The 26,408-nt window shown below is 39.9% G+C and overlaps 1 protein-coding gene across 1 annotated transcript in view; it reads left to right on the forward strand.

The window, feature by feature from the left end:
- The window catches only part of CNTN4 (contactin 4), a 501,156-nt gene that overhangs the window by 323,386 nt on the left and 151,362 nt on the right, over nucleotides 1–26,408 (forward strand). The window contains exons 6-9 of the mRNA XM_029243779.1: nucleotides 923–1,025; nucleotides 4,020–4,204; nucleotides 16,791–16,927; nucleotides 19,154–19,283. Coding sequence (XP_029099612.1) covers nucleotides 923–1,025; nucleotides 4,020–4,204; nucleotides 16,791–16,927; nucleotides 19,154–19,283 — 555 coding nt within the window. The remainder of the gene's footprint in view (nucleotides 1–922; nucleotides 1,026–4,019; nucleotides 4,205–16,790; nucleotides 16,928–19,153; nucleotides 19,284–26,408) is intronic.

The following is a 26,408-nucleotide window of genomic DNA, read 5'->3' on the forward strand; positions in this document are numbered from 1 at the left end:
CTTAATTTGTTAGGCTCTGCTGCCTTGGCTGTAATTGTACAGTAACTTTCCAGGATATGGGAAAGTGGGAGAATATGACCTTCAAGGTAAGCCTGCCATTGCTGCCATTGGCAAGGTGGGTATAACTTAAAGGTTGTTTTCAGTGGTTACTTCCTATTGTTCTTTTGTCATTGTTTCAGAATATATTAAAAATATAAGAATTTTGTGTTACCTTGCATATACCAATTTATGACTAATTCAAATTGACCTTCAAAAGTGAAAGAAAAGTAATTTGTGGTGATAAATTGATTACTCAGAAATTGTCTTTATATAGACACAATAAAGCATGAACATATTATTTTAATGTATTTTAAATTTTCTGTAGTACATTTCTACAAAAATAATATATTCCTGGTGACTAGGACTTTATACCCCTTCCTCTTTTTCTTCCATGACTTTTTTTTTTTTTTTTTGCGGTATGTGGGCCTCTCACTGTTGTGGCCTCTCCCGTTGCGGAGCACAGGCTCTGGATGCGCAGGCTCAGCGGCCATGGCTCACGGGCCCAGCCGCTCCGCGGCATGTGGGAGCTTCCCGGACCGGGGCACGAACCCGTGTCCCCTGCATCGGCAGGCGGACTCTCAACCACTGCGCCACCAGGGAAGCCCCATGACTACTTTTTTAAAAAAGTATTTTCAAGAAGCAGTGGGGTATGCATGGAGAATTTACTCCTAGGCAGATGGTGTGGTGCTGTGATACAAATTTTTCTGTAGCAGTAACTGGGAGAGAAGCCATGATTCACGGCTGTTAAGAGATAGGAGCCGTTTTTGAAGGAAGGAATTAATTGCAGACACAGTGATGTGTAGGAGCATCCTACGTTAACAGAAAAACACTTGTGTATGTTTTAAAAGCATCTCCAAGACTTAGCTCCTTTGTTTATTCACAGGGGTGATGGGTGAATATGAGCCAAAAATAGAAGTGCAGTTCCCGGAAACGGTCCCGACTGCAAAAGGAACAGCAGTGAAGCTGGAATGCTTTGCGTTAGGAAAGTAAGTCCTGGTTTCTCTTCTCCCTTGTCCTCCCTCCAGCTTGGGCAAGTGTAGAATTTTCTTTGCACTGTTCACCGTGATGGTTTCTGAAGTTACTGAAAAGCAAGCCAAGCCTCTCTCGCTGTGATTCTGCGTGCGCATCTTTGATTTCGCCCTCTCATCATGGAGAGGGGATGTGTCATGGACAGGGATTAGGCTACCACAATGGACATGGCCACAAAGGAGAGGAGAATGGGCAGTTCTGAAAAAGTGCTTTGTTTTATTACAATGACCTGTAATGTACATGTAACCCAGAATGACAGGAAAACAATGGCCTTCATTTGAGGTACAGTGAAGTTGACTGTTTGGAAAAATGTGGACTTTCATTCAGGTCCCAGTTTATGGAATATGCATCAAACTTGTATTTCCTTTTAAATTGCCCGTCTCTTCTTTCTACTATTCTGAAATTTTTATTTTATTGCAGTATAGTTGATTTACAGTATTGTGTTAATTTCTGCTGTACAGCAAAGTGAGTCAATTATACATACATATATATATTCTTTTTCATATTCTTTTCCATTATGGTTTATTACAGGATATCGGATATAGCTCCCTATGCTATGCAGTAGGAGCTTATTGTTTATCCATTCTCTGTATACTGCTTTGCATCTGCTAATCCCAAGCTCCCAATCCATCCCTTCCCACCTCCCTCCCCCTTGTCAACCACAAGACTGTTCTCTATGTCTGTGAGTCTGTTTCTGTTTCATAGATAAGTTCATTTGTGTCATATTTTAGATTCCACATGTAAGCAGTAGCATCTTCTTTCTACTTTCGATTTCGATTTCCTTCTGCTTTGGATAGAGATTGGTAAGACCTGATACTCTCTAAGAGAGTCTTTATTTTACAGAGTCATCTGAAAATTATTCACAATTTTATTATTGAATCTGTGGAGTCTTCTTAGATAAGCCCACTTGGGAACCAGTTAGAGTTTCCGTTACAGTATCTGTCAGAGGGCATAAGGGAGATGAAAAGCAGATCAGTTGAGATTTTGCCAGTAACCCTGCAAGAAAGGTTTGGCATCAGTGATAAAAACTGTCATCTGAAATAAGAATTTTTGGTCATCTATGTACTTTAATGATGCACGTGAATCTCTATGCCCAACCCCACCTATCTGGCTAACTCACTGCTAACTCCTTATCCTTTTCCTGTACCCAAATGTTGGCTAAGGCAGCAACACTAACTTTTACTCACCCCCTGTGTCAGCATGTAATCTATATTCACATGATTTTGTGTTTTACAGCAACCATGGAAGAAAGCTGTTCCTTTTTTTTTTCAATTTTATTTTTAGCTCTAAAGGAAGGATTCTTTTGGTTTTCCTGTTTTCAAGTCATGGCAGTACACGCTGCAGTAGTATCTTTACTTTGGTGCTGAAAAATACAGTGATCATTTCCTATGTCCTGAAAACTTACCCCGTTAAAAAAATTATGACATTGCTGTAGGATTGAACACTGTACCAACATTAAAAGTCAAGTTGTAAAACAACATGTGAAGCCTAGAAAATGCCCATGGTTTATTACTAAGAGACTAAAAGCAGATTGCCAAACAGTAGAAGATGGTCCTGTTTTTTATTGTATATAAATATATATTTTTATATATATATTAGGAAACTTAATTCAAAGAAAAGATGAGAGAAGGTAACTGGATAGGCTAGAAATGTGTTTGGTGAACTCTGCAAGGTGACACCTTGAAAAATCTTCTGTGGAGGAAGACAGCAAAATTTATGTTGTTCCCACTTCAAAGGGGGTATGAATTACACACTATTCACGCTGCTTGAATGGCACTAGAATGAAAACAAAGGACCCAATTGGGCTTCTCCAATCTACACACAAATGTTTGGGTATGCACATCCAGCTGCGGAAACACATCATCATGGCCCGCTTAAGAGCAGAGAGACTATCTCTAAGTACAGTTATTTGTAAAGGCACGTATTAAGTGTCTATCTCATCACATGTAAAGACACCCATAATGTACTTTTGATAGAGCCCTTTCTGCCTTTCCATTTAGTGTCTGCCTAATGAACTTAAATTCCTCTAAAACAAGTATAGTGGAGTTGATAGATCTAATTTTTTAAATACCATCTCAGGTTTTTCAGAGAAGATTAGCAAGTCTTTAGTGTAATTACTTGTCTGTGTGTGTTTTTGTAAAAAATAAATATGTAACAATTGTATCCCCTGCTAGGAAGCCGCAATCTTAAAAGCTGTGGTTAGCTCACTAAACCATTGATTTGCAGATTCAGTGATGCCCTTGCAATTTAAGATGCGTCCTAAGAGTTTCAGCTGGAGGATGATAGATGTCTTGAGAGTACTTAAAGACCCCACAGATTGTTTCTTTCCTTATCTCACTACTTAAGTAAAGTTTCCTGAAACCACCCTCCTAATGGACTGCTACAAGTTGATAAGGTTCCACAGAGAGTGTCCCAAGAGGCAGCAAGTAGAAGCTGCCAGTTTCTTATCCCCTGAGCCTTGAAACTGACACATCACTTCTGCCTTATTTCAGTAATCCAGGTAGCCAAAGAACCCACCAGTTTCAAGGAGAGAGGGGCCTGGACCTCATCTTAGTGGAAGGCATCTTTAATTCTCCACATTTGTGCATGGACATTTTTATTTTCATATTTATGATTTTAAAAGAAACAGATGCACTAGAAAAAATAGAACGAGCGTATAAAAATCTGTTTTTATTTCATTGGTAATATTGCATACGATATAGATTAACTTATTTAAGGTTAAGAAAGGTTATTTGATTTTAAGGAAAACACTAAGTATATAATAATACTGGAGATGTGGATATCACTAAAATCGTAATAGTGATATGTGAATAAATGACATTTGGGGAGCACTGTCTAGTGCGAGCTAATAATGTTTAGAAGCAAGAAGGAAGGGATTGTAAGCAGCATGGCTTCAAATGAAAGAAACAGTCTCTCTAACTTGATTCACTGCCATTTTTTCTTGCTATCAGTCCAGTACCAACTATTATCTGGAGAAGAGCTGATGGAAAGCCGATAGCAAGGAAAGCCAGAAGACACAAGTCAAATGGAATTCTTGAAATCCCCAACTTTCAGCAGGAGGACGCTGGTTGGTACGAATGTGTGGCTGAAAATTCAAGAGGGAAAAACGTAGCAAGGGGACAGCTGACTTTCTTTGGTAAGACTGTGATTCCAGTTTATCATTTGTTGACCTTCCTGGTATTAACATTATAAGCTGGGGGGTTTGCATTCAGGTTTTTTCAGAAGGATTGTTCGAAATAGGATCGTGTAGAACCCTTGGTTTGCTGATTAATTAGCATGCCCTGGGTGATTCTGGGTGGGGAGAGTGAGGATGGGGGGCAGGGATGGAAGATATAGGCTGATACGTTTGGGGGATAGAAATTAGTGTGAACACACTTGCAAAGGACCTCTTTTCTCTCCTGCCATCAAGCTGTAAAACTGACACAGGAAACATTTTGTTATTCCTGCTCCTGTTTTTTTTTTTTTTTTTTTTTTTTGCTCTCTGCTTTTCTTCATTCGAATTTTGATTTGGAGTTCGTGTTAATCCTTTGTAATTGCTCCTGTTTGGTAGTGCTTTAATATGGTACTGTGAACATTTCAAAATGCACATTGTCCAAATTTAGTTCTTACCAGAGTGGAGCATGACAAATCTCTCTCACCCCAAAGACTTTTTCTGCGCAGCTGCTCCTATTCCAATCGAATCATCGGCATTGATCCAAACATAATATAAATGTAAAACCTCTAGCAAGTGGTCATCAATTGAGCCTATCTTGGAAACCCTGTTAGGGTATTGATTTGAAATCCAGAAAGGGATTTCATCGGATAGGCATTTTGAAAGCAAATTGAGTTCTCCTAAATTGGAACATGCCTGAATCCCATCTGTCTGGGGTATTGAAAATAAATATTATAGATCGATAAGTATTCAAGAATGGCTTAAATAAACAACAGTGTATATTAAAAGGATGAGAGCAGTTCTTTAGGCAGGGGCAAGTTGTAGCAAAGGCTTTAAACCTTCCTATTTCTTGCAGTAACTAATACCACGAAAGTGTATTTATTTCATCAATTCTTCTTCCAAAGTGTTTTGGTTTTAAGATATGGGGAAAGAATTTTGTTCAGTAATCATGTAATGTTTTTTAGAAGCATGATTAGAAACTGGGCGGAGATTTTGAATATCAGCTAGCCTTCAGCAACCTCCCCCATCTGATCCTCAGCATTTTGGACTCCTACTTCTGACATTGGCCAGTTGGTGGAAGAACACACATGATTTTACCAAGTGCTTCACATGATGACTTCAGCACCAGTTGTTTGAATACATTTGCACTCTTTTTTAATCACCCATCTTCCTTCAACAATAAAGGACCAACTCTACTCATGCCAGATGACAGACTTGATGCTTGATCTTTGCTCTTTCATAAACTGTCATGGTTGATACCTTATTTGATTGGTTGAAAAGCAAAAGACATCACAGTTCATTGGCTGGAAAAACATAAGACTGAAGGTTACAGATTTGTTCAGTGAGATGCACTTGCTGTCTTTTTTAAGTGTTTAGGGTACATTTTTCTCTCCAGTGTAATAATTATTTCTCCTGTATCAGGTAGGAACAACCTGAAAATATTCAGGTAAATGACCAATTTTTTTTTTTAATTAGTTGGGTAGATATTTCCATCCAGTGGCGGTGGTTCCTAAGTGTTACTTGTGTTGCTCGAATAATTGATTGAAGTCATTTTTCACTTTCATGATTTTCTTTGAAATGAAATATCTGTTTCACTATGTTAAAAAGGTGTGAAATAGTCTGTTACCAGGAGTTGACATAGTGCTTTCTAGTAGGTCAAAGGTTTCCTGCACGAGAAATAGAAGAGTCCAGTGTTACTGTTCTGGAAAATCAACCTTGTCACTGGCCTCCAGCCTTGTATAGTGAAAGGTTTTTTCAGGGATCCTGCCTGGAGATGAAAATCAGGTCCTAACGGTGTTTCCCTTTTAAAGGAAGTTGTCTGCATCCACGCATGGAGAAAAAAGCAGAATGAAATTTGCCTACTTTCTGAAGATAACTCAGCTTTTTCCTCAGTTGTCAACCACCCTAGGTGTTAGAAGCTTGTCTAATAAGTTGACTTTCATGGTGCTGGGCTTTTGCATCTATGTTTATTCTTTTGTTTATCCTCAACTAGCATATCAGCTAGTTGACACAGAAACTATCTAATTGTTTTCATTGTCACAGGAGAGCTTAGTTATACAAAAGTGCTTGGCTGTCATTTTTTTTCTTTTTATATATTTTTTCTGGTGTCTAGTGGGTTTGTCCAATGCTGCGTTTCTGATATCCAGCTGCCTAGATCTCCAAGTTAAATAAGTTATTAGCATTAAAGTCACCATATATTTCACAAAAGGGGAGAAAGCAGCCCCAGTCACTTATCCATGAACGTTCTGTCTTTGTTAACAAGAAAATTTCTTACAACATTAAGATGTGCTGTGCTCAGGGATTATAAACCATGGGTTTCAGCTTAGAAACCTGCTTCTCCTTTTTGGTTCCAAGTTGCTGCATCCCATTCATCACCTCTTCACTTCAACAACCACGGGCAGGTGTGCTCACTTCTGTTCTGGCCTGACAAATTGGCAATTTTTCTGATCCTGCCCTAAAACCCTTTTACCTTCCTCCAAAGGCCTGCTGGGCATGGTTCCATTGCTCCTACGTTCCCTGTGTCAGGACGATAGAAGCCCCTGTTCCTGGTTGGTGTGTTTCCACTGTGGCTGTGTCTTTAGGTTAGCATGTGCTACTTGTGGTTGGGATATGGGAAGAACTGAAACTAGTTCAGACATAAAACATTTTTACCCATCTCCATTTTCCCAATTTATTTTGCCATGACCTATACTTGTCTGTGTGGGCTAATTTTAATCTGCTCTTTCAGATATTTTTCAGCATAAAAAACTTCCTAAAAATAGATCTGTTATATATTCAGGGTTAAAATACTACAGATCTTTGTTACTTAAAGATTGACATTTTCTAAAATGACTTTAATATATTATTAATTTGTTCAAAAGAAATTTTTATTGCCTACCATATGGCAGGCAATGTTGGGCACTTAGGGTTGTAAGACAAATCCGTGCCTTCAAGGAGCTTGTCTTTTACTAGAAACTGATGGGCAATTTACTATTAAGCAAATAAATGAACTAGAAAATTTCATAGTGTGGTAAGAGTTGTGAAGAAAATGAGTAGGATGATATGATAGCAAATAACTAGGAGCAGAAGAAAGGCTTCATAAGATAAGGTAGTCAGGGAAGACTTGTCTGAGATTTGACTTTGGAGCTGAAACCTAAAGGATGCAAAAGAGCCAGGCTTTCAAGGAGTGGTACATTCCAGGCAGAAGGTAAGGAAGTACAAAGGCCCTGAGACAGGAAACTACTTAACATTGCAATTAACACTGCATTGTGAGATGTATCAAGGAAGCTAGGGTAACTTAGTCATAGTGAGAAAGGGCAAAAGGTTTGGAAACATAGGAGGGTGACAGATGATGCAGTATCTTGTAAGCCAGCCGCAGAGTTTGGGATTTATTCTGATCATAACGGGAAACCAGTGGAGGATTTTAAGCAGGGGAATGACTCAATCACATTCATGCTTTTAAAAGACCACTCTGGCTGTTTTGTGATGATTAGATTATAGGGAACCAAGAGTAAAAGCAGGACAACTGGTCAAGAAGCCAACCAGGTGAGAGAGGTTGGTGGCTAGGACTCAAAGAAGGAGAATAAATGGAGGCTTCACATATATTTTGGAGTTAGAATGAGTAAGACACTCCCGAGTCATTCCTACACTTAGCCATTTTATAGATAAGGAAATTGATTCCCAAAGAGAAAATGTTACTGATTGAAGTTACATGGTTATATAGAGCTAGATTCCAAATGCTATGCCTGTTCCTTCATGCTAGAGGTTCTCAAACTTCAGTGTGCTTTAGAGTAATCTGAAAATTTTATTAAAATACAGAATACTGCGTTCAATCCCCAGAAGTTCTGATTCTGTAGAACTAGGGTGGGACCTGAGAATTTGTATTTCTGTTAAGTTCCCTGGTCATGCTTATGCAGCTTGTCTGGAGTCCACAGTGTAAGAACCATTGCTCTCGTGCTAGGCTGTTTTCAAGTGGTAGAGTGAATCCTAAGATTAAATTACATGCAAGCAAAGGTGTTCCTGCTTCCCATGAAAGCTAGCAGCTTGCTGTCACATCAAGCATTATGGCCAGTCTACATAGACAAAGTAGGAGGGTGCTAAAGTAATTATCTTTGAAAAAAGGAAAAGGAAGTATAAAATGGATTTAATTCGCTTGATAATTATTCATCTTTCCACCTCATTATGTCTGTATAGTCACTTCATTTTGCACAAATAGACCAATAGAGTAACATCATTTAGAATAATGAAGCATGAACTAAAGGAACCTGATATTTAATGCCTTTTGTTCAATTTCTCCTATATGTAACGGGTGTTAAGAGAGTAAAATCATCTTCACCATGAGGAAATAGGGAATATAATATTTGAGCGGTGAACAGGCTGTTGTTCATAGAATCCTATAATGTTTGAGCTGGAAGGATCTACTGGGGCCAACTCATTGATTTTTTAAAATTTATTTTTATTTTTGGCTGTGTTGGGTCTTCGTTGCTGCGTGTGGGCTTTCTGTAGTTGTGGTGGGCGGGAGCTACTCTTGGTTGCGGTGCGTGGGCTTCTCATTGCAGTGGCTTCTCTTGTTGCGGAGCACAGGCTCTAGACGTGCGGGCTTCAGCAGTTGTGGGGCGAGGGCTCAGTAGTTGTGGCTTGCAGGCTCTAGAGCATAGGCTCAGTAGTTGTGGCGCACTGGCTTAGCTGCTCCACAGCATGTGAGATCTTCCTGGACCAGGGCTTGAACCCATGTCCCTTGCATTGGCAGACGGATTCTTAACCATTGCGCCACCAGGGAAGCCCTTCTCTTTGATTTTTATAAGTTAAAAAAAAAAGAAAAAGAAAAAAAAGGCCCAGAGACATAAAATAACTTACCCAAGGTGATAGAATGAGTGAGAATCAGAGCTATGACTAGGCCTGCTCTTCCTGTGTTCCTTTTCCTGCCAATAAGACATTTTAATAAAATAGGTAAAGGGGAAAAAAATTCATCAATCATCCAGATACTTCTTCTGCTTATTTTCCACAACCAAAGACATAAATTAAAACATCCAGTTGAACAGTTGACTTATTCGCTTCCTATTTTCCAAGGTGATCACCTGATTATTGAGTCCAAAAGAGCTCTTTTTTATTTTTCTCTCCAACTTGCATCTATGGCTATATGTCTAGACCTTGTGGGCCATGGTCCTTTGGCTCTAAAGGCAAAACTGTAGCCATGATGACACTGCACATGGTGTTGGATTATCTCTAAGGTCAGAATACAGAAGCCTCGTGTAGCATCTCATACTAATTTCCCCACAGATGTGCTATGTATATGTGATCACTAGATAATATTCAGCCCCACCAAGTGGCTTAAGGGATTGAGTGACTAAAAAATGAACACAGCAGATAAGGTAATTTTGCAGTAAAGCTGTAGTCTGCTTAATTGTCCTAGACAGAACTGATACCGAGACCCTCAGTTTCCTTGAGTGTCACTTCAGATAGTCAACAATTTTTGTTTCCTTCACTTCAGCTGGTAGTTCCAATTAAGTGGGTTGGTGCAATTTTTCAAGGGGTGCACATTGAAACACTTTGTAAATAATGGTCAGTGGAAAGTAATACAGGAGTAGGGTTACAGGGTCCTTACCCCATTAGAAGCTTCAGACCCGGGAAGAAAAAGTCGCATCAAAGACAATGTAGTGAAATGCAGTTCCGTTCCCTTACCCTATCATCACAGAAGGCAGAAGTAACTGTTACAATTTTTATCTATCAAGGAATATTGTTTAAATTTACTTGTAGCAAGTTTTGCATACATAGATTCATTTATCTGAAAGTTTCCGTGCTTCTCTAAAGCTAGAGTCCTCAAATTTTGGGTTTCAGGTCCCCTTTTCACTCTGAAAGATTACTGTATACTCCAAAAAACTTTTGCTTATGTGGGTTGTTTCTACCAATATATAGCATATTAGAAATTAATCCCAAGAATTTGAGTATTTTAAAATGACAACAGTATAATCAGTGCATATTAACATAATTAACGTATTTTAAGAAAACTGTATTTTTCCAAACAAAAAAGAGGGATGTTGTTTAGGTTTTTGCAAATATCTTTAACGTCTATCTTAGCAGAAAAAACTAGATTCTGGTATGTGCTTCTGTATTCAATCTGTCACGATTGTTGTTTTGGTTGAAGTGTACGAAGAAAATCTGATCTCACACAGATGTGTAGGTGGAAAGAAAGGCTCTCATGGACTCTCTGAAAGAGACTTGGGGAACCCCAGTGGTCCTGAGACCACACTTTGAGAATCATGGGTCCAAGAGAATACTCCCTTCTCCATTGACAGTAGGGGCATAGTTTGAGAGCCTGTCAGGAGAGCACGGATGTTGAAACCAAGCAAGGCCTGTGTACCAGGCCTAACTAAGCCACTTTCTGAATCTGGACTTTAATGTCTCTGGACCTCATCTGTAAAATGGGGACAATGACACTTAACTTGCAGGTTATTATGAGGTTGAGAAATAACATATATAAAGTGATGCTGATTGAGATATTATGTAAGTACTTTAGTGTTTGTGATTGGTAGTACTCTGCTCAGAAGATGAATAGGGGATGGAGAAAGGAATGTATTTAAACCAATAAGAGCACATTCAGAGAAACAGTAGGCAGTGACCGAGTTGAGGATTAAAAATAAACATAAAGAAATTAGTCTGTGTTAAACTAGATAATAGCTTGGTTTGTTTGGGTGGCAGTGGGCTTAGTGAACCAGCCTTACAATCTTTTTCATGAACATATGGCTAATTTCCAATCCTTTTTTATTCATTGATCAAGTTCTGAAATGACTACAGCACATCCAGGAAGAAAAGAGAAAACGTATGCTCTTATAGAAATTAGGTAGGAGTAAAAAAGTTAAACCAACCCGTTCAAAACAATACACTGATGGCACAGAACAGTTTTGCTGTCCATGCCCTATGAGCTGTATGTGTTCAGGAGGATAGCAGTTGACAGATCAGGGGAGGCTTCGTGGAGGAGGTGTTTCCGCAGAGTGAACACTGGGTAGGGATGAAGGGGAGGAGAACATTCCAAAAACACAAGTTGTTTTGAACAAAGATATGAGGCAGGAGCTGGCATATTGGGTTTGAGAACAAAGAAGACCCTCATTTGACAGGAGCTGTGTGTTCACTGGGCCTACTTGGACAGAAAGTGAGAGAACTAGGTAGAACCAGATGACAGAGTACTTTAAATATTAGCCTAAAAATATGAAATGATGGCAGTGTTCTCTTAACTTGTACAACATTTACAGTGTGCAAAGTACATTCGCACATCCTATCCATTATCTCATGCGTGGATTACTTCCTACAATCATATCTGTTTTATATATTAATGAGTACCTATTAATAGAAACGTACCTGCTTTTGGTTAACCTTAAGTGCGCCTTCACATTGTTGGTTTTTATATTCTTTGTGGCTTATCATCGTTACCTGTGAGACAGTTGGCCTGGTGGTACCTCCTCTGCCATTGCCAGGAGTAAAAGTACAGTGCAACTTACACAGAGATGAAGAGATCACAAATAGGAAAGTCTGAGTGAAACAGTAATTAACAGAGAACCCAGGAGATCCAAGAATTCAGATGGTTCAAGAGGTAATTAAAGGTTTAGCACATTAAAGTCAGAAGGGACTTTAGACACCATCAAGTCCAGCCTCCCCTTGATTCAAATGAGAAAATGTATGCACTCAATCTTCAGGTTCCAAATTCAAAGCTCTTTCTACAAAAGGACAAGATTTGGATACCTCAAAATAGTACTTTTCAACATGTATGTATTGTTAAATTGTCACGTTACTTTTTTAAACATGAAATGTTCAATATTTAAAACAAAGCAAGGCTGTCCTAGTTGAAGGACGTCCCTCCCAAGAACTCTCTGAGCATCATAGAACTGAATTTGAAAACCCTCATTAGCAAGGATCCCCAACCCCCGGCCATGGGCCGGTACCAGTCCGTGGCCTGTTAGGTACAGCAGGAGGTGAGCGGCAGGCTGGTGAGCAAAGCTTCACCTGTGTTTACAGCCGCTCCCCATCGCTCACGTTACCACCTTGAGCTCCACCTCCTGTTGGATCAGCATAGGCATTAGATTCTCAGAGAAGCGCGAACCCTACTGTGAACTGAGTGTACAAGGGATCTAGGTTGCATGCTCCTTATGAGAACCTAATGCCTGATGATCTGAGGTGGAGCTGAGGCAGTGATGCTAGCACTGGGGAGCGGCTGCAAATACAGATTATCATTAGCAGAGAGGTTTGACTGCACTGAGACCATAATAAATCAATTGCTTGCAGAAACACTATCAGTGAGTGGCAATTGACAATTAAGCTGCATCTTATGGAGTAGACTGGACATAAGCAACACACTTGGGGTGTCACTGTCTCCCATCACCCCCAGATGGGACCATCTAGTTGCAGGAAAACAAGCTCAGGGCTCCCAATGATTCTGCATTATGGTGAGTTGTATAATTATTTCATTATATTACAATATAACAATAATAGAAATAAAGTGCACAGTAAATGTAATTCGCCTGAGTCATCCCAAAACCATCCCCCGCCGCCCGTCCATGGAAAAATTGTCTTCCACAAAAGCGGTCCCTGATGCCAAAAAGGTCGGGGACCGCTGCTCATTACGATATTGATTGCTGGTGTTGTGTGGGGAGTGCATGAGAGCCTGAAGTCAGAGGACCCTAGCACAGAACACAGTGTGAGTCTTTCATGTGAAGCTCGTCCTTCCTTTTAGTGACTTCTGCAAATGAGAAGTTGAGGGTTTAAGAGGAAACTATAACAATAAATTGGAAGACGCTCTACAGTAAGGTTGGAAAATGAATAGTTCAAGTGCCAATACTGGGAATGTTGGATTCAAGGTAAAGATATTGACAGTATCTCAGTGATCCTGTCAACAGTATAAGAATTCCAGCTGGAGATAAAGATTTGGGAAGCAACTATGTATATGGTAAACTACAGCCAAGTACTTATCTTCAGGCTCATAGAGCTCACTATCAGTATAATTCTTAAGTAATGTTAGCCAAACCCCTGCATTCCTTGGACATGATTCATCTTCTCCAAGACTGTATAAGCAGCCAGAAATAATTTTGAATGCCCACAGGTCATCATCCTAATAGCAATTTAAATTGTTTTTCCCCATTATATCCTTTCTTTAAAATTTTTAACTTTCTAAGGTCTAAGGCTCATGATGGCATTTCTTTCTACCAGAAATTTCTGGTTTTGGACAGTCAGAGAGCCAGATATGTCTGAGAATTGTTTAACCACTAAGTTCCAATTATATCTATCTGCAATATAAATTGTTATTGGATAAGATGCTTGCATGATTCCAGTGGCTGGAATACACATTAACTTAGGTCATTTCTGGCAGTTACTGATCTAAAGATTGAAATGAAGAGCTTGTTCATTTATCCAAGAGACTAACAGTGTCACAGGGTCAAATAAAACACAACCATTTAACCTTATATTTGAATTTATATCTTGAGAACAAGACTTAAGATGTTTTAGAGGAGGGATTCTTCTATTCAAACCTTGAAAGAAAATGGATGGCCAAAACAGACGGTTCTGTTTTAATATGTGAATATGATTAATTCTGTTTAGTATTTGGGATCTATATATATAATGCCCCAAAAGGCGTTTAGACACAACCTTCTTCCTGAAATAATAGGGCTGAATCAACCTGTTCAAGCCTTCCTTTGAGCTATTTTTCAGACATGGAGTTATAAAATGTAGTCGAACCTAGATATTAAGTGATAAATACAATGGACCCAAATACATTATCAAAAACAAGTTACAGGAAACAATATTTTCTATTATGCACTAAAATGGACCATTTGTCATCCAAGGACTTTGAACTGGGTGACCCGAAGAGCTATGTAGAGATATGAATAATTTCCATCAGGCACAGGACTATTCTATTACAAAAAACTCACCCACTTAGAGATGATTCATCCAATCTAAGTGAGTGGCAGGAGCAACCTTCACTGTGTGGGCTTTTGCCCTGTAGATCTGCAGTTGGCATGTTAAAAAAAAACATTATCTTATTCTTTGCCGTTTATATAATATGATATTGCAATCGTGATCCCCCTGGGCCCATGTCCAGATATTGACTTCAAGAGGAACATGTTTATATCATTTCAAATTTGGCATATATGAATTCATTTTACTTCGGGAGGAATAGGTTTTTAACCATTCAAATTTGGTTTCCACGAATTAATTTTACTTAAAAAAAAGGAAAGTACCTGACGATGTCTCACAAAGGCTGAATTTGCTATTGATTTCACCTTGACCAGCACAAATCACTACCACGGAGCATTCCTGTCGAGCACCTTAACCTCCATAACCCTGTTGCAAGAGACAGAATGAGCCCTCAGAAGTGTTTAATTAGTTAGAACTTTGCAAGGTCTTTTCAAAATCCTCTCAAGGCTCTCCCTTCCCTTCCCCATCTCCTTTTTGAGATTGCAAGGTAGTGCTTCGAGCTTTCTGTATTTTTGAAAGAAAGCAATGAATAAGCCCAAGAGTTACAGGAAATCTATGACATTGAAATCTCTGTCTCTGCACATCGTTTTGATGTTTCCTTTTTGAACTTCAACTTGACATTGCTTCATAAGTTACATTTGCCCTTCCATTTTTTTTTTCTTCCTCACTCTCTTTGAAAAGTTTGGCTTAGTTGTTAATATTCCACACAGATTTCTGTAGCTTTTCTTTTTTGCTTTGTTTTCATAAACTCTGTGGGGGGTAAATATTCAGCAGGGTGAATGTGAAATCAGGCAGACAACTGCCATTAGCCTTATCAGGATTGCACATCAGATTTTCCAGGCAGAGAACTAAAAAGGTGTCTACCTTTTGAGCTCCTTTGCATTAGCAGCAGGAAGATAAAGAAAAATGGTAGGCTTGCAGCTCTTTCAAGGATAAAGGTTATAACCCTTCGTTCAAGTTAATACTTGTTGATGTTATAATTTTTTTGAAAGTTGACCCTTTCAGCCTCTCCGCATATGCAGCAATGCATCATCCCCATCAGTAGAGGATTTGTAAAATTGTGTTTTGCTCTTTGAAAAACATGAAATTGCTTATAGAGGGATAAAAGGAGAAAGCAGCATTTATTCAGGGACCTAGAGACCTCTGCTGGTTAAGTGACTTGTTAGTGTTTTTACAGTTTCATTTATTGCTGGGAAGATAAGATAGCTTGGCCTCAACTCTAGTCATTTCCTTTTGAATTAAATTATGGATGATCAGTAGCCTCACTGAATAAAGATACTGAGGTCAAGTCAGCAAAGAGACGAGTTAAGAATATTGAGTAGCATCTTCTAATTAAATACTGATACCAGTTCTGACTGTTAGGTTTACATTGGTAGGCATTATCCTCTGGAAGTGTCTTGTTACAAAATAACATTCCAGAATGACAGCTGTGCTTCTCTCCTGCATGAACTTTGTGCTGAGGGTCTTCTGCCTAAATATGTTTGCCATTATAGTTACCAATGGCACGAATTGTGCTTTAGGGAAGGCTTGATATTTTTGAAGACTTTTTAGGGAACGTAGGTTAACATTGTCTTTATCTCCCTTAAGAACAAGGAAAGAAAATATGACCTTAATTGAAACATGAAAAATTAGGCATAATTTGGGTGGGGAGAGTGGAAGAGGGCATTGGGCAGTGTGGGAATTAAGTGCTGTCTTGAATTCCTGTGTTAGATTGTGGGCAGCACTTGATTCCTGAGAAGGTTTTGGTAAAAACCAGGACTCATTCAGAGATTTGGAATTCCAGACCCATACACTTGTGGATAACATTCTATCAATATGAAAGAAGTCAATAATAGAAAATGATGATAGCCTCGAAGGAGAAAGGAGTCACAAAAAGTATCCATGTGATGTGTGTGAGAGACACCCAGAAATATAGTGCCTTAAATAAGAAGTTTATTTCTCTCACATGTATCTCTCCAAAAATAGGCAGGTGGGTCTGGTGCTGCTTTCCTCCACAAGGTCATTCAAGGTCCGAGGCTGGCAGGTCAGCATTTTCATCCTGCATAGCTTCATCTCTGAGCCCAAAGCTGTTTCAGTTGTTACTTTTTCCAATCAGTGGGGAAGGGCAGTGAGAGTCCAGGACAAGTATCTTTAAGTCAGTAACCTGGAAGTTGCTCTCATCACTTTCACACACACCACGTATCATTGGTATGAACTTAGGCCCATGGTTACCACCAGCTGCAAAGGAATCTTGGAAATGCAGTGTGTAGCTAGAAAAAACATGAGCCCAGCTAAAAGTAGTAGGCTGGTGGTGGGAGATTTCTCTTATTAAAAGGAAAAAAGGAAGAATAGATATTTGGGGGGAAGGGCAGTTAATTTTACCATATGACTCATGGTAGTGTTATTCATTCTGCCTTTAGTAATGAAATAACCAGCCACGTGGGCTGCAAAAATGTGACATTCAGAGTTGGACATAGGGTGGGGTGTTTTCTAAAAGCACCCCCTGAACTTCTACCCAGCTTTATAATTTGCATAACCTCTGGAAAAGGAATTTTATTATAAGCCTGTTTTTGTCCCTTGATTGCATATGATAAACATGGATTGAACATACACTGAATGTATGTCTTTGCTTTGTGAACTGCTATAGCTCAACCTAATTGGATTCAAAATATAAATGACATTCATGTGGCCATTGAAGAAAATGTCTTCTGGGAATGTAAAGCCAATGGAAGGCCCAAACCTACATACAGGTGGCTGAAAAATGGTGAACCACTGTTAACTCGGGTAAGCAACTGGGTGATAATTGTGTCTTAATATTTACTGTAATGTTGAATGTGGTGTTGTTGCTATGGAAACAGAAAAATGACCAGTTGTCTCCAAAATAGTATGCAGCCCAACGCCATAAATAGTGGAAAAAGTGAAAGCGAATGCAGGTGATAAATACAAACTGTACATAAATCTGATTCTCCAGCCTTGTTCAACCTTTGGTCTTCAGAGATTAACATCTCTGGCTTTACAATTGGAAAGTTATGCTGAAGGTCTGGAACATGTAATTGTGCCAAGACGCAAATTTGTGTGTATGCTAGACAAGAATGAGTGAGTAACACCTTTCAGCATCCAAATTCTCCCCTTCAGTGTGAGGAGACTAGTGGACGACATGGTCCAGTATGTTCACCAGCAAAATGCCCACTCTGCCTCAGACGTTTAGCAATGCCATATGCAAGCTCGAGACTAACATCTCTAATGCAACAGAAATGGAAGAAAAACTAAAAGTGATGAGTGAGGCGGGAGGCACCAGCCTATAGGCCCTGAAGCAGGCAGTAGGAGCTGAGAGCTCAGGTATAAAAAAATCCTCCTGAAGACAAGGGTACAATATCCTTGTAGCTAAGGCTTAAGTGCAAAAGCAAACAAACTGCTGCCTGGCTTAATAGGACTCTGTGACGTAAGAGAGGTAGAAGGTACAAGTTATGCCCCCTACTGGCCCTGGACGGGAACTGCAGTAGTCCCAGCATCCTCCCAGATCCGGACCTGAGAGAAGCCATGAGTAGTTCTGCTTCTGGACCAGCGAGCCAAGGGTTCAGGTGGAGGCAACCACAAAACTGCTAAATAGAGGGGAAAATACAGACAAAAATAACTCCTTTTCAAAGTAGGCCTGCACACCAATATCCCAAACCATATGCAAAAACACTTTTTGTAGAAAGATAACCAACCTGTAGAACAGTCTAAGACAGAAATCGGAATAAGTCTGTTAAGGATGCTCAAAGAGATAACTGAAAGTATAATGCCCATAAAAATAAGTGAAGGTGGGACCTTAGAATGAGGAACAATTGTGTCTAGTTTAATTTTCCTTATGTATTTTCCTACTGAAGTCAAATGTTCGCTGAAATTTGACATTTTCCTCAGGCCCCAAGTTGAGAGCCAGTTTTTTGTGCTCAGGTTTCCTCCCCCGTCAGCCCCCAGAGAAGAGCAGCTGCTCTGAGCGCTGGCCAGGACGTCAGTGTGGTGTGTGCAGCCTCCGAAACGGGCTGGTGTGATGAGCCTAGCCCACACCCTGGCACCCACACCTCTGCCTGTCACTGCTGGACTCTTTTTGGTCCCATGATTCTCTCAATTCTAAAAGCCAAACTCAAATCGCTAGAGTGTAAGTACCCAGGTAACTGGCATTTTCTTCCCTTTATTTAATGTGAGAGAACATGGATGCTTAGATTTGATCAAAGCCCAATACGGTGTCCACCCAACTAAATCACAACCCTGGGGCAAACAGAAAACCAGTATGTCTTTATATATTTTACTTTCTTAAATGGCAGGTCTTCTGGAGAAGAGGAGATCCTTTTGGGTACTTATAAAAATTGACCCCTCAAGTTATGTAGCCTCAGGCTGATGAATGAGGATGCTCTATTGTTCCATACACTAACTTTGCTTTCTTCAGATTGGCTACCAGCAGATGGTCCTAAGCTTAGATCGTGCCACCAATAGCAATTGAGTAAGGGAACATTAAATTACTAATACCTACTCTTTTTCTTAGTAAATTTCGGCTGACGTTACATATTTGTCTCTGCTTCATCCAAGAAGATTACAATCCTATTAACCTTCAGAGTGTTGCCTGATTATAATCTGAGTGTCTTAACTACTCTAAACGGTAAACTTACTTGTATTTCCCACTCCTCACCCACAGTTAGCACAAAGCCTTGGAGTAAAAAAAGCATTTTAAATTTCAAGTTCATCTATTTAGAGGGAATATTAATCTGAATGGTTTCACTGTTAAATCAATGAGAGCTCAAGAGAGTCCTACAATTTAAATTCCATTTACCAACTGATGTAAGGGTTGTTCCATTTAGCATCTGACCTGCCACAAATTTAGTTGACAGATAAATAGATCATGGTATGTAAATTGCTTATGTGATAGCTATTTTCTTCCCATTAAGCCCCTTTGATATAACATGCAGCAAAATTGCCTTAAGGTCTCAGTTGTAGAAGGTCATTGTTTTGTGTTCCTCTTTTCTTTCACAGGATAGAATTCATATCGAGCAAGGAACGCTCAACATAACAATAGTGAACCTCTCAGATGCTGGCATGTATCAGTGTGTGGCAGAAAATAAACATGGAGTTATCTTTTCCAGCGCAGAGCTTAGTGTTATAGGTGAGTGTTTATACTGGAAAGAAAAAAGTAAAAACTCTTAGAATCACTAAACTACCATGTCCTCTGCCAAACATAAACGCTCAATCCAAGAAAAGGGGGTGAAGAAATCTTTAGACCAAAGATACCGCTTGAGAAACAAGGAATGCATTCTGCAAGCAATAAGAGGAGACCACTTTCTAAATCAGCTTCTCCTGACGTTTACAATGGGTGACGCAGTTCCCTTGGCGCTCATTTTTATTCCTCTATCAACCCCTCTTCTAAATTGAGTGAAGTTTATGAAATGCTTTGGCATCTGTTGCTATCACTCTGATTGGGCTTGGAGAGAGGAAGAGCGGACTTGGTGTGGAAAGGTGTATTTGAACAGCCAGCAAAGTGCATCTTGTTCTTTCACCTCTGAATTTTCCAGGCTATGCCCTGGTGTTCTGCCCCTGCCCCTCCAGCTCCATTTTTCACCATGTGCCCCTTTCCTTCTGCTCTTCAGCAATGCTGAGCTTTCTGTGCTGCATGTTCACCACCCTCCCTTCCTCCACAGGCCACTTGGTCCACACTGTTTCCTCTGCCTAGAGTGCTTTTCTGTCCCCTCTTCATATATCATGCTACTGTTGCATTTTACATTTGCTTATGTGATTTTTCTGTCTTTTTCTCTAACTGCCCTATAGCTTCCCCATGATGTGATGGACCATATTTGGTTTAACTCATCATTTAATCCTCAGGACTTAGTACAATGTTGAAGCACAAAGTATGTGCTCAATAAATAATGAATGAATGAATGTAAGGATGAACGACTGTACTAAGTGATGAAGGAGTAGAGAGACTGTTAAAAAAATGAATTAATGAGTTAAGTAAATCATTGAAAACACAAGTTAAGTGATTTAACAAACCTATGGGCATTAAAAAAAACAAAACAAAACAAGGAAACAAGAACTCCAGGCCATCAACTTGCATTTGTCTTGTAGAAAAATCTTGACTCTGACTTCAGAATTTATCTTAAATATCTAAGCAGCAGTTCTTCTTAGTGAGAACATAATAGAAAGATTATAAGTAAGAGAAAGGCAGCACACAAAGGGAGCTGATTCCATAAGCCCTGATAATTTTCCCAGATTCAGAGACCTGACTTGCCCTTCTGTAAAGCACTCCTTGGTGCCTGGACTGTAGATCTGACGTGCATAAGTAGTTGCTGCCGAATTGAATGTCCTTCCACCCTCTGCAAGGTAAAAACGGATGGAAAAGCTTCCATAATTGTTGTTCTCGGGCTTCCCTGGTGGCGCAGTGGTTGAGAGTCCGCCTGCCGATGCAGGGGATACGGGTTCGTGCCCTGGTCTGGGAAGATCCCACATGCTGCGGAGTGGCTGGGCCCATGAGCCACGGCGGCTGGGCCCGTCAGCCATGGCCGCTGAGCCTGCGCGTCCGGAGCCTGTGCTCCGCAACGGGAGAGGCCACAACAGTGAGAGGCCCGCGTACCGCAAAAAAAAAAAAAAAAAAAAAAGAAATTACCCACCCCATAATTGTTGTTCTCACCAAATTCTTTACTTGAACCAACATCCCATCAAAGACAAGAATTTGTGAGCGTTCACGAGGCTGCAGTGTTTCTCAAAGAGGCCTGGGGGAATTCTTTTCTCCCGGAGTCATCATCACCTTGGCTTGGCCTGCTGTAAGGATGACCTAAACACATATATCTCCCACCCTATAAATATTGAGAACAATAATTCCAACTTCCTCCAGGACAAGTACAATGATCCCACCGTGGCCAAATGGGCTCAGATTATTGGTAGTTAGAGCCGATTCTTGTGGAGCGCAGTTCACGAAGGTAGATTGCTTCGGATGTTCTGCAGAAAGAAGTGTGTTCTCTATTAAACACTATGTCAGCTGGTTAGCAGAACAGCTAAAACTGAGGGTGTGTGGCCTAAGAAATGAATCACATAGTCCTGAAACCTTCTAAGTGAGTGCTGGCCAATTGCTAAGTCTGGGGACGCCGTGATAATTTTAAAAGATTTTGTAGGTCCCTTAGTTAAAATGAAAAAATTTGACAGTAACAGATGACTGGAAATCATGGGACATAGTCATGGGATAAAGATAGAGGATGACTAAAGTCCCAAAAGCAGAGCCAAAAGTGAGAAAGGCTGTTAAATGATTTTTATCAAGAACACGTACCCACAGCTGAACATAACAGTATGTAGAGATGTGTATGTGTGTATACATCCATCTCTATATATCCATATCTATATCTATCTCTATATATGTATGTTATGATTTACATTTATATATCCCAAGATCCTCACCAGCTCCTTTCCCTTCCCCCTTGCCAGGGTTCAAGGCCTGTGAGGTGGTAATCACTGCTTCAACTCTTACATTCAGGGGTTTATTTCAAATCATTTCCAGTTGGAGTTAATTCCAAATGAATTCTTGATCTGAGTCCTTTCTTAAGTCCCTTGAGATCAGCAAGCAAGATCAGTAAAGATAAGATAAAAATGCCTGAGAGGTTATTTAACGCCCGATTTCAACCTTGTTGAGTATGAGAAGGGTAAGGCATGTCAGTAAATGATACAGGCCAAGCAAGTGGTGAAAATAGTAAGTCTTCCAGAAATTCAGGAAAGAGTTTAGCTAATGGACTGGGCTAGTCAGGTGAGCTTTGAAAAATAATTTTTGTACAGGCAAAAAAAAAAAAGAGAAGGACCAGGAATATTGCAGAATGGAGTGAAATGGCCTGAACAAAGGCTCAAAGTTATAAAACATCTGGATGGTTTCTTGCCCATAGAGAATCCTGAATGTTTTTCAGAATTTTTGATTCAAATACATAAAGCGTACAGGCAAACTTTAAACTTGAAAGAGAAAGAAGGAAAAATTAATTAACGGCCAATTTTAGAGGATCTTAAACAAGTTTAGAAGCTCCCTCTTTAATATCCCATTTTTCCTGCCAAAAAAAAAAAAAAAATCACGCTAGTATATTCCAAGTGACTTGAAGGGCAGTTAAGTGTTGAATGGGTGAATCCTAGAGTCCATCTGAAGTGAAGGAGGGAGAAGACATTTGACTATTTAAAAATAGACATAAATTAATATTGGTTAACTTGGGTAAGCTCTAATACGATCGTGTTTCACAAGTCACTTTGTTTCTTGTCGAATGGTAATAGTTTGACTCTTATGGATCAAATAACTGAGCAGTTATTACCTGTATTAGAATCTTAGAGAGGTTGAAATGAACAAAGAAACAAAATGAAAACAAGATACTTCAGTATGAGGAAGAAAAAATGGAGGTTGGTTCCAGCTATCGATCAAATTTCAGCATCCTCCAATGCTAGAGAGGAGATTCCCTTTCATGCTGGGTAATAGCCCTAAAGTCATGAATAAGAGATGGTTAGGAAGCACACATTTAAGAGGCTTTTCCCTTGGTCTTGTTTTATGTGTTCTGTCTGGGTATTTCATGTATATGTAACGTATCTATAATTAATGGATTGAAACTGCTAAATAATTAACCTAGGTGCTGGGTGATTTGCTCACCCGGTGGGTGAATGCCATAGAGAGGCTTTTACTTTGAGGTCAGTATATTAGAGTAGGCCTGGTTATGAGTACATCAAATAGAAATGTCCTTGTTTGTGACTGACCTATTGCAATTGATAGTTTATTATTCCTCAAGGCAACTGTTCCCAGACTTTTTCTCCTGTGTTAGCCTAGGTCATGGATGAGATTCACTCGTGTGACATATGCTCGTGGGCATCCCTGGGGTGCTACACAATTCCCTGGGTCATACCATCATCGCATCTCTCTCTCCACTTATGAAGGCATGTTGGAGCTAGAGTGAATAGACTCTTATAATCTTGAGGAAATTTGTGTCTTTTATAAAAATTATAATTAAAAAAAACAAACTAGGTATTTTATTGATTTAAAAGTAACTTTTCTAATGAAATATTTCTATTCATGTTTAATGTTTGTGTCCACTTAGGTAGATGATCATATTGGTTCTAGGGAATGCTGACTGAATTGCTAAACTTGAGATGTTCTGTACTGCTCCGATAGAATACTAATGTCACTCTGTATGTATCGTGTGGTAAAGAAAGAGGATGCCTAAGCCCTCAAAAGCAGAGGCAGGGATTCAGGTACCTATGAGTCACTGGAGGAGTGTCCTCTGGGAAAAACCTGGAAGAGAAAGCAAGCTAGGGAGGCGACGGAGGGCAGCTGAGCAGGGACATGGTCTCAGATGAAGTCTCGCCTATATCGCATCCTGGAGGGGGATGTCTAGAGTATAAACTGCATCTCAGAGCTATTCCCACCTTAGGCAAGGAGGCTGGCCTTTTAAAAAAAAATCTCTGTATCAGTTATTCACTGGACTGCCCTTTAGGTGGTGGTAGCAATGGCAGGGCAGATGGAGCAAAACCTCCCAGTCAATTTCCCAGAGAAGGGGAGACAGCTGGAGATGTTAGACAACCAATGCTCGCAGCAGCTAGGGCCAGAAAAAAGAATCTGAGTGAGGGTACCAACAATTCTGTACAGAAGACAAGTGATTTGCTAGAGCAAGATGCTTGGGTACTGGGTCCAGTTTACTTGGGTCATAACCAGCAGTGTCACTAGAGTACCTTTGATTTTGAAATGGGTTGAGCTATCTCAAAGAGCAAGTGGGTGTCTTCACATTCAAGTGGTCTTGAATGTGACCTGACTTTGCCAAGACTGTGTAAGGGATAGAAGTAGCTTCACCCCAAGGAGTTTCCGTCTGATGGTTCAGGACCGTGGGGATTCTCCTGGCCCATGTGGTGGAGAACATCAGACCCTGGCAGGACATTCCAATGCCATTAAAGAACTGATGGTCCAATTAAAGTGAGGTGCAGGCTTGAGCAATTATCTGGTTAATTTGGCATTTCTCCAAATGATTGGCTCACAAATTAGAAAAACATTAAGGCTAAACTGAAAGTTATTTTACAGGGACTTCCACAACGGCTCATCTGCATCTGATTTCTCAACTGCCTCCTTGAGCCAGATTACAAAATAATCAAATGTGCTGATTTGCATCCAATGCTGAGTGGGATCAGCATCCAATGAGAGGACGGACGCCTTTCTTACCCAAATGTCATCTAGGCAGGAGCTTTGCATAACGCGTCCTGAAAAGGGGAAGCTATGCACTTGGATCTCAAATGCAAATTTGGTATCTTTTAACAAGTTGCTAAGCCTACATTTATCAGTAAAATGAGGGTGCTACTCCTCATTGCCAAAACTAAAAGAGATCACATGTGAAAACTTCTTGCAAATCTAAAAGTGTAGCGATATAGTAAGATGTGTTTTGTTTGTTTGTTGCTGTTTTTAACTAGGATCCATACCAAAAGCTTATAATGGAGACAGCTGCAAAATCACCAGAAAACCCCATGGCAGTGGCTCTCAAATTGTGCTGCGTATGACAGTCATCTGGGGAGTTCTTTAAGAGCCCAATACTCTACCATACTCCCTACCAACTAATTCAATCCCTGGGCCTGGGACCCCGAGACCCTTTATTCCTTAAAGCCGCCCAGGTGTGATTCCAATGGACAGCACAGTTTGGGAACTTACTGCTGTAATCGATTAGATCAGACGGTAATTAAGTTTTCCCATGGTATTGATTCTCAAACTTTACCACGCCATCAGAATCACTTGGAGGACTTGTTAAAACACAGATCGCTGAGCGTTACCTCCAGAGTTTTTTACGCAGTAGTTCTGGGGTGGTGCCTGAGGATGTGTATTTCTAACAAGTTCCCAGGTGATGCCGATGCTGCCGGTCCAACACTGCACTTGGGAAACCACGATCCTAAAATAGGAAATCTAGCCTGAACAGAGGGTTTTTTGTTGTTGTTGTCTGTTTGTTTAAGTTGAATATGGTCTACCTGGCAAACCTTCTGATTTAAATCAGGACTCTGAAACTGAAGTCCTTCTGCAGAAGAGAAATATCAAGCATCAGAGATTTCAACCATGTCTTAAATGCCCCATTTTACCAAGATGGTGAGTTAGAATTAGGCCCACAGAGTGACTTTGGCTGCCATGTGAGGATTATACTTAGATGTTCTTGGCGTCTCCCTTCGGTGGCTTAAAGCCAACTGAAGGGAGACTTTGAAATCTGAAGGATAAATATTGTGACAGTTCCTTATGTCATTTCCCCAAAAGAAATGCCTTCAGTGAGTTAGAGTTTAAAATATAACTCAGGAATGCTGCCCAAGGCATCACTGAGTCTTAATCCCATGTACTGTTGGCCCACTGTATCTGCAAATTCAGTGTTGTTGGATTCAACCAACTGTAGATTTCGGAAGCTATGGATACTGAGGGCCGGATGTACCTATCCTTCCACCGAAGTCTGAGTTTTCTGTAAAAGTGCTATGAAGGCATTATCCATTCCAAAGTCCTTAGTCCTTTACATAAAGGGGTTTCCAATAAATTGTTAAGGTGTAGAATCAGGAGGAAAGTTTGTCTTCTAAAAAATTATATGGTTTGATTTGATTTGGTTTTTTGTTTTTGTTTGGTTTTTTATTAGTTAGAAAGAAATATATTCTTTTTCCCTCTGCCCATCACGTTGACTTGTCTGTTTTGGCTCCAGAGTAGCTCACTTTATTGTACTAAGTCTAGTAAGATAGTTTCCTACCTTTCCTATATTTGACATCAGCCATATTTTGAATGTATTTAGCACTTTGGTCTTTTATCATTAGCCACTGCAAGTCTCTGTGAATTACTGATTAAATAAATAAATGAAATATTTTTTCTCTCCACTACTTTCTGGCAGCAAATTGATTCTCTTTTAGTAGCCTGACCCAGCGAGTGTTAGAATTGGTGTTCACAAAGATTTAGCAGTGAGTTTCCAACCTTGATGCATTTTTAAACTACTTGGGGGTCTTGTTAAATTCAGATTCTGATTTCAGATCTGGGGTGGGGGCCTAAGAGTCTGCATTTTTAACAAGCTCCCAGGTGATCACCAGTGCTTCTGCTCTGAGGATCACTGTTTTAGTGGCAAAAATAGTAAAATTTAAATTCTCAGGTCCCCTTTCATGGTGGGTAGAGTTGAGGAGGACCTCCAAGTGATTCTTATGATCAGTTAAATTTAGGTGCCCCATCTAAGATCTGCTCTATAGAACCCTTTGTTATCCAATCTTAAGCCATCCCAGCGGAGTAGCTAACTTGTAA

Source organism: Monodon monoceros, unplaced genomic scaffold (assembly GCF_005190385.1).
Source record: "Monodon monoceros isolate NGI ecotype Baffin Bay Population unplaced genomic scaffold, NGI_Narwhal_1 Super_Scaffold_3, whole genome shotgun sequence".
Lineage (NCBI taxonomy): Eukaryota > Metazoa > Chordata > Mammalia > Artiodactyla > Monodontidae > Monodon > Monodon monoceros.